The following is a 13,902-nucleotide window of genomic DNA, read 5'->3' as shown; positions in this document are numbered from 1 at the left end:
ATCTCTAACAGCTACCCATCCATGTAAGAAATAAAAATGATTTTTGAAGTTTTAAATTATCCTACAGAAAAAGGGTCACATACACGCAACAACGACAACCAGTACTTGGTTCTCAATGCTACTCAAGTGAAAAAGGAAAATCATTTACAATACATTCTGAAACAAAAATGAACTGTACTGACAAGTGAGAAGCACTCTGATATGCATGGTGGTTCCAAACGAACCAATTTTGTTTGGAAAAGCTAGACTGAACCAAGAAGTCTTGGCTATGCAAAATTACGATAGAGACAAAAAAGTAAATAACAAAAGCACTTCTAGAAATAAAATTATTACAACTGAGCATATAAAAAAATATAGACGGATTCAAATCTAGAACTTATCTTCATTATCCACCACTGTACAAAGGCAGTAACTCAGATTGTATATGATACCCATCACTACCTAAAAACACATGCAAAGCTCTAAAACTCATTAAAGTAAAATAAAATATAAATGCCCATTAAATAATAGATTATTTTAATTATTTAAGAAAATGATCATCTACATTATTTAAAGTCACTTTCCAATTCCCCCAAGACAATGGATTGTTCATTTCCATGCAACTTTTGGACATATATCTCCACTTATTTAAAGGATACAAGTCATTAATCTTATCATTAAAAGAGAAGCAAAAATCTCTTCTCTCATTCAACCTAAACCATCTTTGATAAAGGTACTGATAAAATGAATTTCAAATGCATTTAACATAAATTCTAATACGGACATAATCCATTCACAAATATTTGAAGCATCTTGTTACTAAAAGTATGAGTTTAAAAACACACAATATTAATCTGTTATCATTTTATTACTTGCCTATAAAGTACTGCAGGAAGAATAGAAGTCTTTTGTGTGCCTCCTTCTTTTTTACTGGGTTTTCTCTCCTTGGGTGCCCGCAAAATTGCCGGTATGTTCAACTTCTATTGATTTGAACAAATGCAGTTTATTTTGTTTTAAAGAAAAAATATAAAGCAAGATTCTCCTCTATTTGCCACTCAAGTCAACTAAATATGCTAGAATTGTGAGGGAGAAATGTCTTACCAGCTATTACACCAGCAAAAAGAATTAAAATGAGTTTGTCTCACAGTTACTCTCATTAAAAATCTATAATTACATAGTCTCATCCCTTTTCAGTGAAACACTAAAACATTATGAAAATTAAACTTCTACTTTAGCTTTAAAAAGTGAAAGACAAGGACAAGCATTTAAGAGCTTTAAAAAACCACACACAATACACTTGACAAAAAGAATATTGAAGCCGTTTATTTTCCTCAACATGCCAGCTACACGGTGCTCCATAGGTTAATTAGAAAAATTATCTTATTGGACCAAACTCTCCATAAAGTGAATGAGATTCTTTTTGGGTTTCTACTAATCTGTAGTATGCTGGCTTCTGAGACAGCAACCATCTATCAAAGTCATTTCTCGGTGGCCTGGTGGGCCGACATCTGTTCAACCAACTGGAAAAAAGTGTCATGCGAGTGGTACAAATGAATTCTACTTCTTCTGTGTATTTTACATTTGCACAAGGAAATTTGTGAACTTCTGTTAAAAGTCATTTAATAAATGGCAATGCTCTTTTATGGTACATAATGCTTTACACTAAATAGAAGATTCTTATGAGACAATCTTGCAAATCAAGCCAAAACATAATGTTAGCTTGGCAAATAAATAATAGTCTTGCACCCAACATTAACTTCTCTAAATATAAAACATAAAGCACCATAATCTTCCCCAAATCCATCAACAACCTATCAATAGGAAGAAAGGTCAATTCTCCATAGGTGACTGCTCCTTCTCACCTCTTAAATTATGTTATTCATTGTAATATAAGCCGCATACATCCTGTTCACAAAAGAAGCATCTTGAAAGCTAGCATAGCACAACACATACCAATATGTATTATTTTCTAAAATATTAAGTCTACACAAATTGTATGAAAAATTGACCCTTTGTAAACTTCTGAAACAAGTACAATGAAAAATATCTCTTCTTTGACAAACTCCTTCACAAATAAGACTACTTTCACAGTACCACAGGGAGTCTCCATCTCCTAAAATATAACAGATTATGTGAATGAATTCTTAATTTATGAATTATACACAGTACTAAAAAAAGCATTCAAAGAAATCTATTTGGCAATGATTCTTCTTTTTAACACCAAGAACTTTAACAGGCTAGATATGCTCAAGGATAAAGTAAATTTTTTCATTACTACAATGATATCTACTTAACAGGAAAAACCACACTTTAGACTCTCAAGTTTCAAAACCCATCTCTTCCATAGCTCAAAACCAGATTAACATAAAAACGAATCTCTTCAGTTTGCCTTTTAAATTTTATGTCAAAAAAAAAAAAAAAAAGGTGGGGGAGAGGGGACTAAATATAACATAAGAACAAGATAGAAAAAAATGTGGCAAGGACTCTAAAACTGCTAAATTACACATAAGAAGAATGTGGTAGGAGCGAATTCATGCTTCACATCTTAGCTTCACCACAAATGACAATCAGAGCAAATGAAAAAGTTCTGCAAACAAGATAGCTGTTAAAACAAGCAAATTAAGCTACAGGTTCTCAGTAGGCAGCTTCCAATTCTCTAGATATATTTCAGGCATTATCATTATCCCAGAGGATTAGTTGGCCCTAATCAAACAGAATTTTTTAGTTAGGAAAGTTGTATCAGAAGTATGATCTCTGAAAATAATATAGAGAATGAGAACAGAAGGAGATAGCAATTGGAAAGAAACTAACCTGCCCTGTGATTCTGCCTAGTAAGGCCCATATTCCTTGCCCTTCGCTTCGAAGTTTTCCATTCAGGTTTTGTAGTTCTTCTAAAGATTCACACAGCTACAACATAAATAATCAAAATTAGTATGCCAATAAAATATGTAGTAATCCATGGGAAAATTTAAATAATTTATCAATAAGTGTCCAAGAATATCTACACTTATAGTCCATATTTTTTATAGTCCATATTTTTAATATATTTAAGCCACAGTACCGAGAGATGAGGCTATCCAATTACTTAATCAGCAACACTAATAAAATGTAAGCATTTTGTTTTATATTAGCATTTTTACTGACAATAATAATACCTATATTTATCATTCGGTTACAGTTTTATATATATTTCATACACATTCTGCTAATTAATCCTTAAAAGTCTACCAAGATGCATTTCCACCATTTTCCCAATAAGAAAATTAAGGATTATATGGTGTCTGTGACTTGGCCAAGATCATAGAACTAGCAAGAATCCCCAGATCTTCTGAATCTAATCCCACTACTCTTTTCACTACAGATGGCTGATATTGGAAACTTACCTCTTATTAATTTTTTATCACTTAAAATAACATGACAGTAAGTCAATATAGGTTTTATATGCTCATGTTACTTATTACCTAACATTTTGGCCACACCTTGCTTTTATATTCTTTTGATCTCCCTCATCATTACAATGAAAAGGCAGAATGGAAATTTAGATTGGTAGGTATTTTTCTTAAATCAAAAGTAACATTACAAATTCAAGACAAAAACAATAATTTAAAAGTAAGTTTCTTTGTTTTCTATAAACTTAGAAAGTGAGGCTCTACAGTATACTAGTTAGAAAGGAGTCAGGCTGGCCTCAAACCCCAACTCTATGACTTGACTATCTATGTGAGTCTGGGCAAATTACTTCACCTCTTTAGGATTCAATTTTCTCCTCTGAAAATGGGAGCAATAATTATAACTCACATTATAAAACAGAAATGAAAATTAAATGAGTTAATATATGTAACATGCTCAAGATTGTACCTGGCACATAGGTAGTGCTTAGTGTTAGTGCTGATAATACATTCAATAGGAGTAGGAATTGTAGGGAAAGGTCTAAAGATTCCAGAAAATTTTCAAAATGGGACATACATAGAAAGCTCTAATATCGCAAATGACATCAATAACAGATCATATTATGTTGTTTTGTAGCCGACTTACCTTATTATATTCCACATGGAGTTTTTCCTGTTCATTCTCTAATTTATCCTTTATATTCTTTTGTTCAGCCATATTTTCCTGAATTTGAATCATGCGCATATTTCTCTCTATTTAAATTAAATATCCAATTTTACTTATTAGAAAATAAAAGCTGATGTACAAAACACACAAAGGAAGAAGCTAGCCATAACGATGATCATATGGATAATCATGCATTGTTTGCAACATTTTTAACCCTATTTACTAATACATGAACTTAGCATTTTACAACAACGCACAACTTAATAGAAAAATAAACATGCTTTTGGGGTGCCTGGGTGGCTCAGTCAGTTAAGTGTCCGACTTTGACTCAGGTCATGATCTCACAGGTTGTGAGTTCGAGCCCCGCATCAGGCTCTGTGGGGCTCCAGCTCAGAGCCTGGAGCCTGCTTCAGATTCTGTGTCTGCCTCTCTCTCTGCCCCTCCCCTGCTCATGTTCTGTCTCTCTGTGTTTCAAAAATAAATAAATGTCAAAAAAAATTTTTTTTAATAAATAAACATGCTTTTTACTTAATATATGTAATGTAGTATGGCTAATACACTTCTAAAAACTGACAATGTATCAAATATTTCCAATAGCAAATTGTTCTCATTGAAAATGTGAATGTATCAGTGTGTATACTGACCAAAGTAATAATTCACAAAATCAGCAGTGAGAGCAGGTTGCTTATGCTTTCTCCTTCCATCCACACTAGAACTAGTATCTGAATTGTCCACTGGGAAGATATCTGTACTGATTCCCATTAGCTCTGCTTTCCGCATCAGTTTACGAATGGCTGAAGCACTGCTAGTGAGTGGTCTGGGCAATTTTTCCCTTGGAACCCAGGCCTGGGGTCTGGTGGATCGAGCTAGTTCTGCTTTGGCACGATATTGCTGAAGCCGGGCATTGATTCTTGCCTATAAAAGAAAAGCATATACATTTTAAAAGATATTAAAATGTAACATATTCCTTATGATTTCTACTTGTATGTTTAGAGATAGTAAAGACAACCAGAATTTCCTGTATCAAGGCAAATTGTATCTATCCACAGTTCTTAAGATAATATTCTTGGATTACAATAAAAGGTCTACCCCAGTAACGAATCCAGGTCCTAGTCTATGATCTGAGTTGTCAGAAACTAATTTGACTGAACTGAAGTTCCTTTTCTCAATACCTGCAAAAGTCTCTATAAATTCACTTAATTTACATAGAAATACATTTTAAAAGATGGGCAAACTGATCAAATCTTTTACATAAGCAAACACTAAAACAGACTGAAAAAAAGATATGGTCAACATACTGCACTGATAGAATAACTTCTCTAAGCCACATTTTTCAATGTATTTGGAAACGTGCTTTATAAAAGGCTTCTCTGTTGACTAAGGAGTAACATATTCAGTGACAAACTACACTCACTACCTTAATGACAATCTACTTCCTAGGTAACTAACCAAACTTCATAATTACATTTCACATGTCATTGGCACACACACATGAGATGTGAAATCCATAACCTTGAAAGAAAAAAACACGAGTTTTCGCATGAATCCCATACCTGTGCTTCTGGTGACAGTTGCTTCTCCCTTTCTTGCAAAGACATTTTACAATAGGATTGTAGAGCCAAGTAGTTTTTTCTCTTCCATTTTCTGTCTAACCTATCTGCATGTTGCTTACAATAAGCAAAAAATGGATCTGCTATATCCTATACCAAAAAAAAAAAAAAAAAACCAGAAGGGAGGAGTGAATATTTTCACTTCAAAGGGTTATAAACAACCTAACACAAGAGATAATATTTGCTTTTTGAAGAATCTCCTATGTTGTTGGTTATTTCTAAAATAAATTACAAAAGTAACTTTTATACACAATGATAAAAATTGCTGCTTTTGAAACTTAATCCTGTATATCAACTTCAAATTAACAACTATTTTTTTCTTTAAAGGGCCTTGTAGATTTAAAAACACTGAAATAAAATCTTAGGTATTGTATTTAGTTAAACTTGTGTACCTAAAAAAATAAGCACTGTTTAAAACAAATAGAATTTTCATAATCGTAGGTAAAAGCCATCATTAAATATTAAAGTTATGTATACATAGATTAATATTACAAAAAATACATCCAAAAAATACAGGACTAGCTAACACAGATAAGTGGAACATTTTTAACTGGCTAGCAATGCATGGCCAGATTCTACCCAAGACAAAAATGGATTAAGAAGGACAGACTTCTTTTTACTTTTTACTTCTATTTACTGTCAATTGAACACATTAGGTATCACCTTTAACTCTTTATACAACTTTAAAACCTCAAACAGAAAACATAGCTCTCTCATAGCCATCTCTCAGGATACTAACCTAAAGGGTATATTTTTTATTCATAAAGAGTAGAGTACCAAAAAAAAATTTACTCTATCAAAAACAAAAATAATTTGTAAATATTTAGCCAAAACAAGTAATCTGCATTGTGATTCCCAAAAAAATAACTGGGAGTTCATTCTTTAGGTCTGTCCCAAGGAGAAGAAATAAAGATAAGCTCTCCATATATAGTTTTTATCCAAGTTATGTTAGAAGGGTCTCTTAGTAAGGTGAGATTTTACAACCCAAAGAGAAATGATGACACTAAAAAAAAAGAAACATATGAGCAAGAACAGAAAGGAATATAATAACAATAACAATAAATATGAGGTATCCTTAACATAAAAAAAGTGTATGAGGCATTCTGTAGTGTGGTATCCACAAATGTCACAATATAGTACTGTGGATAACATCACAGAATTTAGAAGTACAAAAAGCCCAGACACAATTTGAGCCACTGAAATTTAATGCATGAATGATTTCAGTCCATTAAGTCAAAGGTTATGGGAAAAAAAAAATGAATAAAAATCTATACTCTATTTCCACTGTTTCAATGAGAACTTTCTACATGGTAACAGGGTGCGAACAATATACGAAATACTTTATACGAAATACTTTATACGAAAATTATACTTTATACGAAAATTATACTTTATCACAGAAGAAACTACCATATGGTTTACATGAAATATAAGTAACCTTAAGGAAAACTATATGGTGTGAAACAAATTTCTGTCAGCATAAATGAATCTGTGCTATTGTTTGATTTTAATAATAAATACATTATATCATAACATGGTTTGAACATTCTAAATAATTTGGAATTCTCACAAAGCAGATCAGAAAGAATAGAAACTTTCGGGCACCTGGGTGGCTCAGTCAACTGAGCATCCAACTCTCGATTTGGGCTTAGGTCACAATCCCAGAGATGTGGGATTGTACTCCATGTTGGCCTCTGTGCTGACAGCATGGAGCCTACTTGGGATTCTCTCTCTCCCTTTGCCCCTCTCCCCCACTTGCCGCTACCCTCTCGCTCTCAGAAAGAAAGAGAGAGAGAGAGAGAGAGAGAGAGAGAGAGAGAGAGAGAGAGGGAGAGAGAGAGAAAGAAACAGAAAAGAGTAGAAACTTTAAATGGATCCTCACCACTGAGATAAAAAGTACTGTCAGAAGGCTACAAAAAGTCATTAGAATATAGTAAGGTATATGATGTCACTAGATGAAACTAGGGTACTTACTCTCTTTTTCCACCTTGCTTTTACTGCCTATATAAAACAGCCATTAAGAAGAAATCCCACTTAACAAACCAATCTGTAAAAGGGGCGGTGGGGGGGAGCTTTCTCGAATGTCATATAAAATTGAAACAGAAGATATGCCCACAAACAGTAGATTTGTTTTACTTAAAATTTGTCTTTTAATTAAATATGCTATTATATTACATGAATCTTAGTCTACAGAAGTATAATAGCCACGAACTTCCTTTAACAGAATGATTACTGCCAAGAGCAAATCTTATTGATACCGATTCTTGGGTTTTAAAACACTGTTCAGAAATCTTTATAATTTTCCAATTCTATAAGTGTTTATAAGAAGACATCAGAAACACATGTAAATAGATTTAAATCATTCCCCACAAAAAAAGTACACCTAACAAGGAAGCAAATGTGGAGAAAAGTCACATTTTGTTATTCTAGCATCCAGAATTCCTACCTAATCAATCAAGGGAGGCAGCAAGGCAAAGGAAAAGCCTCAGGTCCTGTTTCTACATCCTGATTTATTTCAATTTCCCCTGTAAATTTCCCCAGATGAGATTAGAGACAGAGACATGCAGACCACAGATGCAAACTATTTATTTAATGTAATATTGTGTTTCCTTTGTTTCATTTCCATGTGCATGCCTTTAGATACAGGGATGTATGCTCTAAATCACTATAGACTCCCTTACATTCCACTGTCCCATCATGCGGCTACTTTACACATTTTTGTTAGCCACTGTCTACCCTCCCCCCAAAATGTTGAATGGCAACTATACAAAGGAACCCAAACTGCCACAGTATGACAGGTAAAGCTCTCAATAAGTTCTAAAAGAAATGGCTATAAAGGAGTCTTCCTGATTGCAAAGCTCAAAGTTTTCCGTAAGTACAGTAATACCCTACCCTATAGACTCCATGATCTGGGTATTCACTTGGGATTTATCTCATCTTCTAAGTCTTACTTGTACTGCCCCTCTGCACTGCTGCCCACCATCTAGAGTGTAGTCAATACTAATCCACATAACCTTATTATATAATTAATTATGCCTCTATGTCTTCCTAAGAGCTGTAAAAATGCTCAGAATTTATCCAGTACCCTTCATCAATTAAAGTACAATTCTTAAGAATCAAAGCTGGTACAAAAACACGTACCCAACACATAACTGCTATAGAATTCATTTATTCATAAAATATATCCCTCGGGGTTCCTGGGTGGCTCAGTCAGTTAAGCGTCCGACTTCAGCTCAGATCATGATCTCACGGTTTGTGAGTTCGAGCCCTGCACCAGGCTCTGTGCTGACAACTCAGAGCCTGCAGCTTGCTTTGGATTCTGTGTCTCCCTCTCTCTCTGTCCTTCCCCTGCTTGTGCTCTCTCTCTCTCAAAAATGAATAAACATTAAAAAAATGTAAAAAAATATATACCCCTCAAAATCTGCTCAACAAATTTTCATTACATTATCTTTTTTAATTGTTTCTTGTCTACAAAATAAATGGGAAAAGATAAAGACCCAATATAAATATACATATATATTTTTATGTAAAACTGAAAATTTATCCAGTAAAAGAAGGAACACAACCAAAGGTTTATAGGTACACCACAGATCCACCATGAACAGATAATAAGAATTACCAAGCAAATACTCAAATACCTATCTAACACAAGAACTTAAAGAAATCAACAAAACTTAGTCTCAGGACTCCTTAACAGTCTTCAAAATTATTGAAGACCTCAAAGAGACCTATGTGAGTTATTTTATAGATAGTCCCCATTAGAAATTAAAAAACAAAACTTTAAAACATTTATTCATTTTAAAATAACAATAATCCATTACATGTTAAGATAAATAACACTTTTATTAAAAATACTTTAATTTACATATACACAAACTCAGTGAGAAGGGTGGCACTGTTTTACATTTTCAAATCTCTTTAATGTCTAGAGAGCTCACTTTATTAAAGATGGCTGGATTCTCAAAACTATTTCCACATTCAGTATGTTATATTGCTATGCATCATATAATCTCTGAAAATCTCCACTATTGCTCATGAGATAATTAAGAGTAAAAAATGTATATACTGTTTTCATATTGTTACAAAGATAGTTTCAACCTCACAAACCTCTTGAAAGAAGATTAAGGAGTCCCCAAAATGTGCTTTGAAAAAAACTGTCTAATCTAAAGCTAATAAACCTGGAAGGAAAATTATAAATTAAAAACACTTGTAAAGAGATAGAAATACAGATATTGAAGAAAGGGTAATGATTTTATTTAAAGAAACAGAGCAAAGTTATCCAAACATAATTTCAGATCCTCCTATAAAAAATGCTGACATATTAATGCTTTAAAACAACTTGGATTATGTTTCATTTTACCTGTCAGATATCGCTATAAAAAGTTTAACATGTTTTCCAAATGTCTAAATAGCTTTAAGACTGAAAAACTCATATATTGTTTACTCTTGAAATTTTAGACCAGTGATCTAAGCAAAGACTTTAAAAATACGCTTGTTAATTTCTTCTATCATGCACACCTATTGTAGGACATAATAGAGTATGAGACATCTTATGAACATATTCACCAACGACGGTTTTAAATAAACCTACCTCTTCTGCTGCTGCCTCTGAAAGCAGACCTTCCTTCTGGGCACAGGTCACATGGAAATAGGCTCTGCACATCCCTGCATCACAGCTAATGCAAACTCCAGTTCTAGCAAAACGAGGGTCTTCACAGAAGCTACATTCCTAAAATGGAATAACAGGAAAACTCTCAGAATAAAAATATCTCTAAAACAAGACTGCATTCTCATACAAAGCGTCCATAAAATACAAATAGTGAATCAATAGCATATCAATAAAACAATAACTGTGGGCAAGAAAAGAGTTTATATGAAAAAATTCTCTCTAGAATTCTAATGAACCAAAATTCCACTGATACAATAATGATGACACTAATAATAATAATAATAATAATAATAATAATAAGGATTTACTATGTGCTAGCCACTATTCTAAACACTTTACATATATTAACATATGTAACCATTTGATCCACTATTCCACAGTAACATATGAAAGACGTATTACCTCCATTTTACACATGAGAAAACTGAAGACAGGTTAAGAAATCTGCTCAGAATAACACAAAAAAATAATTGTCAAGTCAGTCTTCAAACCAGAGTAATATAAAAGTCATTGTTCTTAACCATGAAGCTATAATGACTTGGACAACATAATACTGCTTGGAAAATGAAAGAAAATAAGTAAGAAGCCAGAGAAATTGGCCAAAAAAAATCTAGGTCCTGGAACCAAAGAATTCATTTTTAAAATATCTTTAAGAGAATTAAAAAGTAATCTTAGGTAAACAATCTGATGAAATTGGTTGCGATACACAATGTAGCCAACTAGTTAAATCCTTTCTGAATACAAAGGGAAGAACTGTAAAACTGAAAGTTTCAACAAATGAAATTACCCCCAATCCTCCCCAAATTTATTTTTTTATCCTTTTCACTATCTATACCACAGAGAGAGAAAAAGAAATCTAGTCTTAAAATATAAACTACTCTAATGATAGGAATCTTCGTTTAAAAAAAAAAAACCTGCTAAACTGTGACAGATTGCCAGTAGACACTTAAAGAACTGTTTAGTAAATATATTCTAAGTAAATTAAATATAACAGAAACATATACAGAGGAAAATTAAAAAGTTTCAGTAGACACTAAAAATATCATTTTAATACTGTAACAGTAAGTAACTACCTAGGAGGTAGACAGCACCCAACTGATACATCAGCAATGAATGAAAACAGCAAGAATAGGAATCTGGGTATAGATGTGAAAATATACCCAAATCCTGACACTCTACTGCTTGGTTAAGTTTTTTTTTTTTTCCTAGTAACAGTAGGAGGCATATGGTAGGATGTATCAGCAAATAGTAATGTAAACATGAGACCAAAAAAGAGACAAAGAATGAGACAGAAGGAGAGAAGATGGAAGAGAGAGAAATGGAGAAATTAAATTATTTCAATAATGTCAACAGCACAAACAGAACCAAAGTGCTTAAGAAGTTCCCAAACTAATTTAATGTAATACGATGAAGTTGAAGGGATTTCAGAATGAATACAAGAAAAAATTTCCTGACAAAAAGTCTTATAAAGACTATAGAACAATCTAACAAAGAAATGGGAATCTTCTTCAATTGCCTGAATCATTTAAAATGCTAGGAGAACTATGCTAAGCAACTGAGAACACAGGGGAGAAAGTAACCAGGATTAGGAAATGGATAGATAATGTGGTCTAGAAGAACTGTCCCAGTTATAATTCACATCACTGACTGTACCAATAAGCTAGAGAATACATAATTTTTTTACTCTACTTTGTAATCATACTTCAAAACAAAAGAAGGTGATAATGAAAAATCAGCTGACGATTATATATTTAATGATTCTCTTTTTCAGTTCAGAGGTCATTGCTGGTTTCAGTTATATGAAGTAATATCTGGTTCTTGTTTTTTTTCATTGCTTCTAGATTTGTAATTATGATAATAATGTGTGCCTAATGAAAATTACTTAAGCCAGTCCCTTCTAGGCTCTGTGCTCGTGAATTCTGAAGCTGATCTCAAAAAGCAATAACTTTCACTTCCAATAATGGTGGACTAGGTAATACTAGGTAGGTATTAATCCTGCTAGAAACTAGAAAATGTGAACAAATTATTTTTTTTTTTTTAACTATAGCTTAAGGCATTAGAAAGATAACAAGATAGTACAGAATTACCTGAGGACCAGGAAAGTAAGTTCAGTGCTTGGGCCTGCTTTTCTCCCTGGGGTCTTTAACTAATTCTGGAGAAAAAAGCTGCAGACAGTTCAATAGAAATTACCCAAACTAAAGCACAAGAGTACTGGAGTGAGGCGGGAGGGTGAGGGATGGGGGCTGTGGTTAGAGCCTGAGGAGAATATTCTACATATAGCAACAGAAGCTGTCAAATTTTTGAATTTTCACCATCAGAATTTTCCAAAAACCTTTAAGTTTCCCACCCACCTTAATGTATTACTGACACTGTTACAGTCTTCCTTCCCAATTTCCCAAGGGACAGTAATGGAAGAGAATGTATCAGTGCCTAATTGGTTCTAGTATTCCAGGGATGCCTATAATAATTATATACCTAAGTTTAAATTAATAAGTGTATTTTTTGTTTGTTGTTTTTATTCTTTGAGAGACAGAGAGAGATAGAGTGTGAGTAGGGGAGGGGCAGAGAGAGAGAGGGAGACACAGAATCCGAAGCTCCAGGCTCTGAACTGTCAGCACAGAGCCCTGACTCAGAGCTCGAACTCACAGAAGGTGAGATCATGACCTGAGCCAAAGCCAGATGCTTGACCGACTGAGCCACCCAGGTGCCCCAGTAAGTGTATTTTTATCACTTATAATCCTAAAGCTCAATCAATAAAAACCAATTTATAAAGTATTGAGGCTGAGAATGATTTGCAAGGCAGGCTATGCAGTCATTTAAAAAAAAAAAAAAAGTCCTTGAAACCTGAGTAAAATAATAGGTGTCCCTTTTCCTGTTTTCATAATTTTGGTAAATTTCACTTCAAAAATAAAGTCAGAAATTACGTTTGTATTGATCTTACCGATCTGAGAACTCATGTGTACTAGGGAGTATACTAAATACCACAAAAATAGAAGTAGTATCAATTATCATTTTACCCCATAGGTAACTCTAAATTAAGAATACATGGAAGAATTTATAAATTACTGGCTTTCTGGGAAAATTACTAACAATAATAAATGATTTAGTGCTAAATGTTCTACAAATAGTATCATTACTAATAAGCATTTCTGTAGTGAACAACGATATCAGTAAAAAGTCATATAAACAAATTTTTCTCTTTTAGACAATCAAAAACACTTTGCCTCACCTTGGCACCATATTTGGAATAGTTCATTTCTGTCAGTGTTACTGGTCGTAATTTGTCAATATCTCCAAAGGCTACTCCAGGAACATACAGGGCACAGACAATATGAACCCATCTATAAGGAGAGAAAAATATGATTTTGCTATCAAACTTTCATAAAATGCCCACAAGGAAAATAAACATAAAACACGTGTGTGCCATCACAAGTAACTACTGAAAGAATTCTATAGTCAGACCTTCACAATCTCCCACAACTGAAGAATATGGAATAAGCACAACTCAATAAGCACTACTTTTCTAGCAGCTTAGCCCAAGCTAAGAATTAACAACTATAAATGCCTTTCACTTAAATTCACTGCATTTTG

The 13,902-nt window shown here is 33.3% G+C and overlaps 1 protein-coding gene across 1 annotated transcript in view; it reads right to left on the bottom strand.

Moving 5' to 3' along the window:
• Positions 1–13,687, bottom strand: part of LOC121026796 (PHD finger protein 14) — a gene marked incomplete at its 5' end in the record, with an annotated part of 52,642 nt that extends 38,955 nt beyond the window's left edge. The window contains 7 exons of the mRNA XM_040469582.1: positions 856–959; positions 2,791–2,886; positions 4,012–4,118; positions 4,677–4,947; positions 5,586–5,732; positions 10,234–10,371; positions 13,541–13,687. Of these exons, the coding sequence (XP_040325516.1) occupies positions 856–959; positions 2,791–2,886; positions 4,012–4,118; positions 4,677–4,947; positions 5,586–5,732; positions 10,234–10,371; positions 13,541–13,687 (1,010 nt within the window). The remainder of the gene's footprint in view (positions 1–855; positions 960–2,790; positions 2,887–4,011; positions 4,119–4,676; positions 4,948–5,585; positions 5,733–10,233; positions 10,372–13,540) is intronic.
• Positions 13,688–13,902: the final 215 nt, after the last annotated feature.

The sequence above is a fragment of the Herpailurus yagouaroundi genome, unplaced genomic scaffold (assembly GCF_014898765.1).
Source record: "Herpailurus yagouaroundi ecotype Mexico unplaced genomic scaffold, PumYag 162487, whole genome shotgun sequence".
Lineage (NCBI taxonomy): Eukaryota > Metazoa > Chordata > Mammalia > Carnivora > Felidae > Herpailurus > Herpailurus yagouaroundi.
Note: the sequence above shows the minus strand (reverse complement) of the source record. Positions and strands in the feature narration are given on the sequence as shown.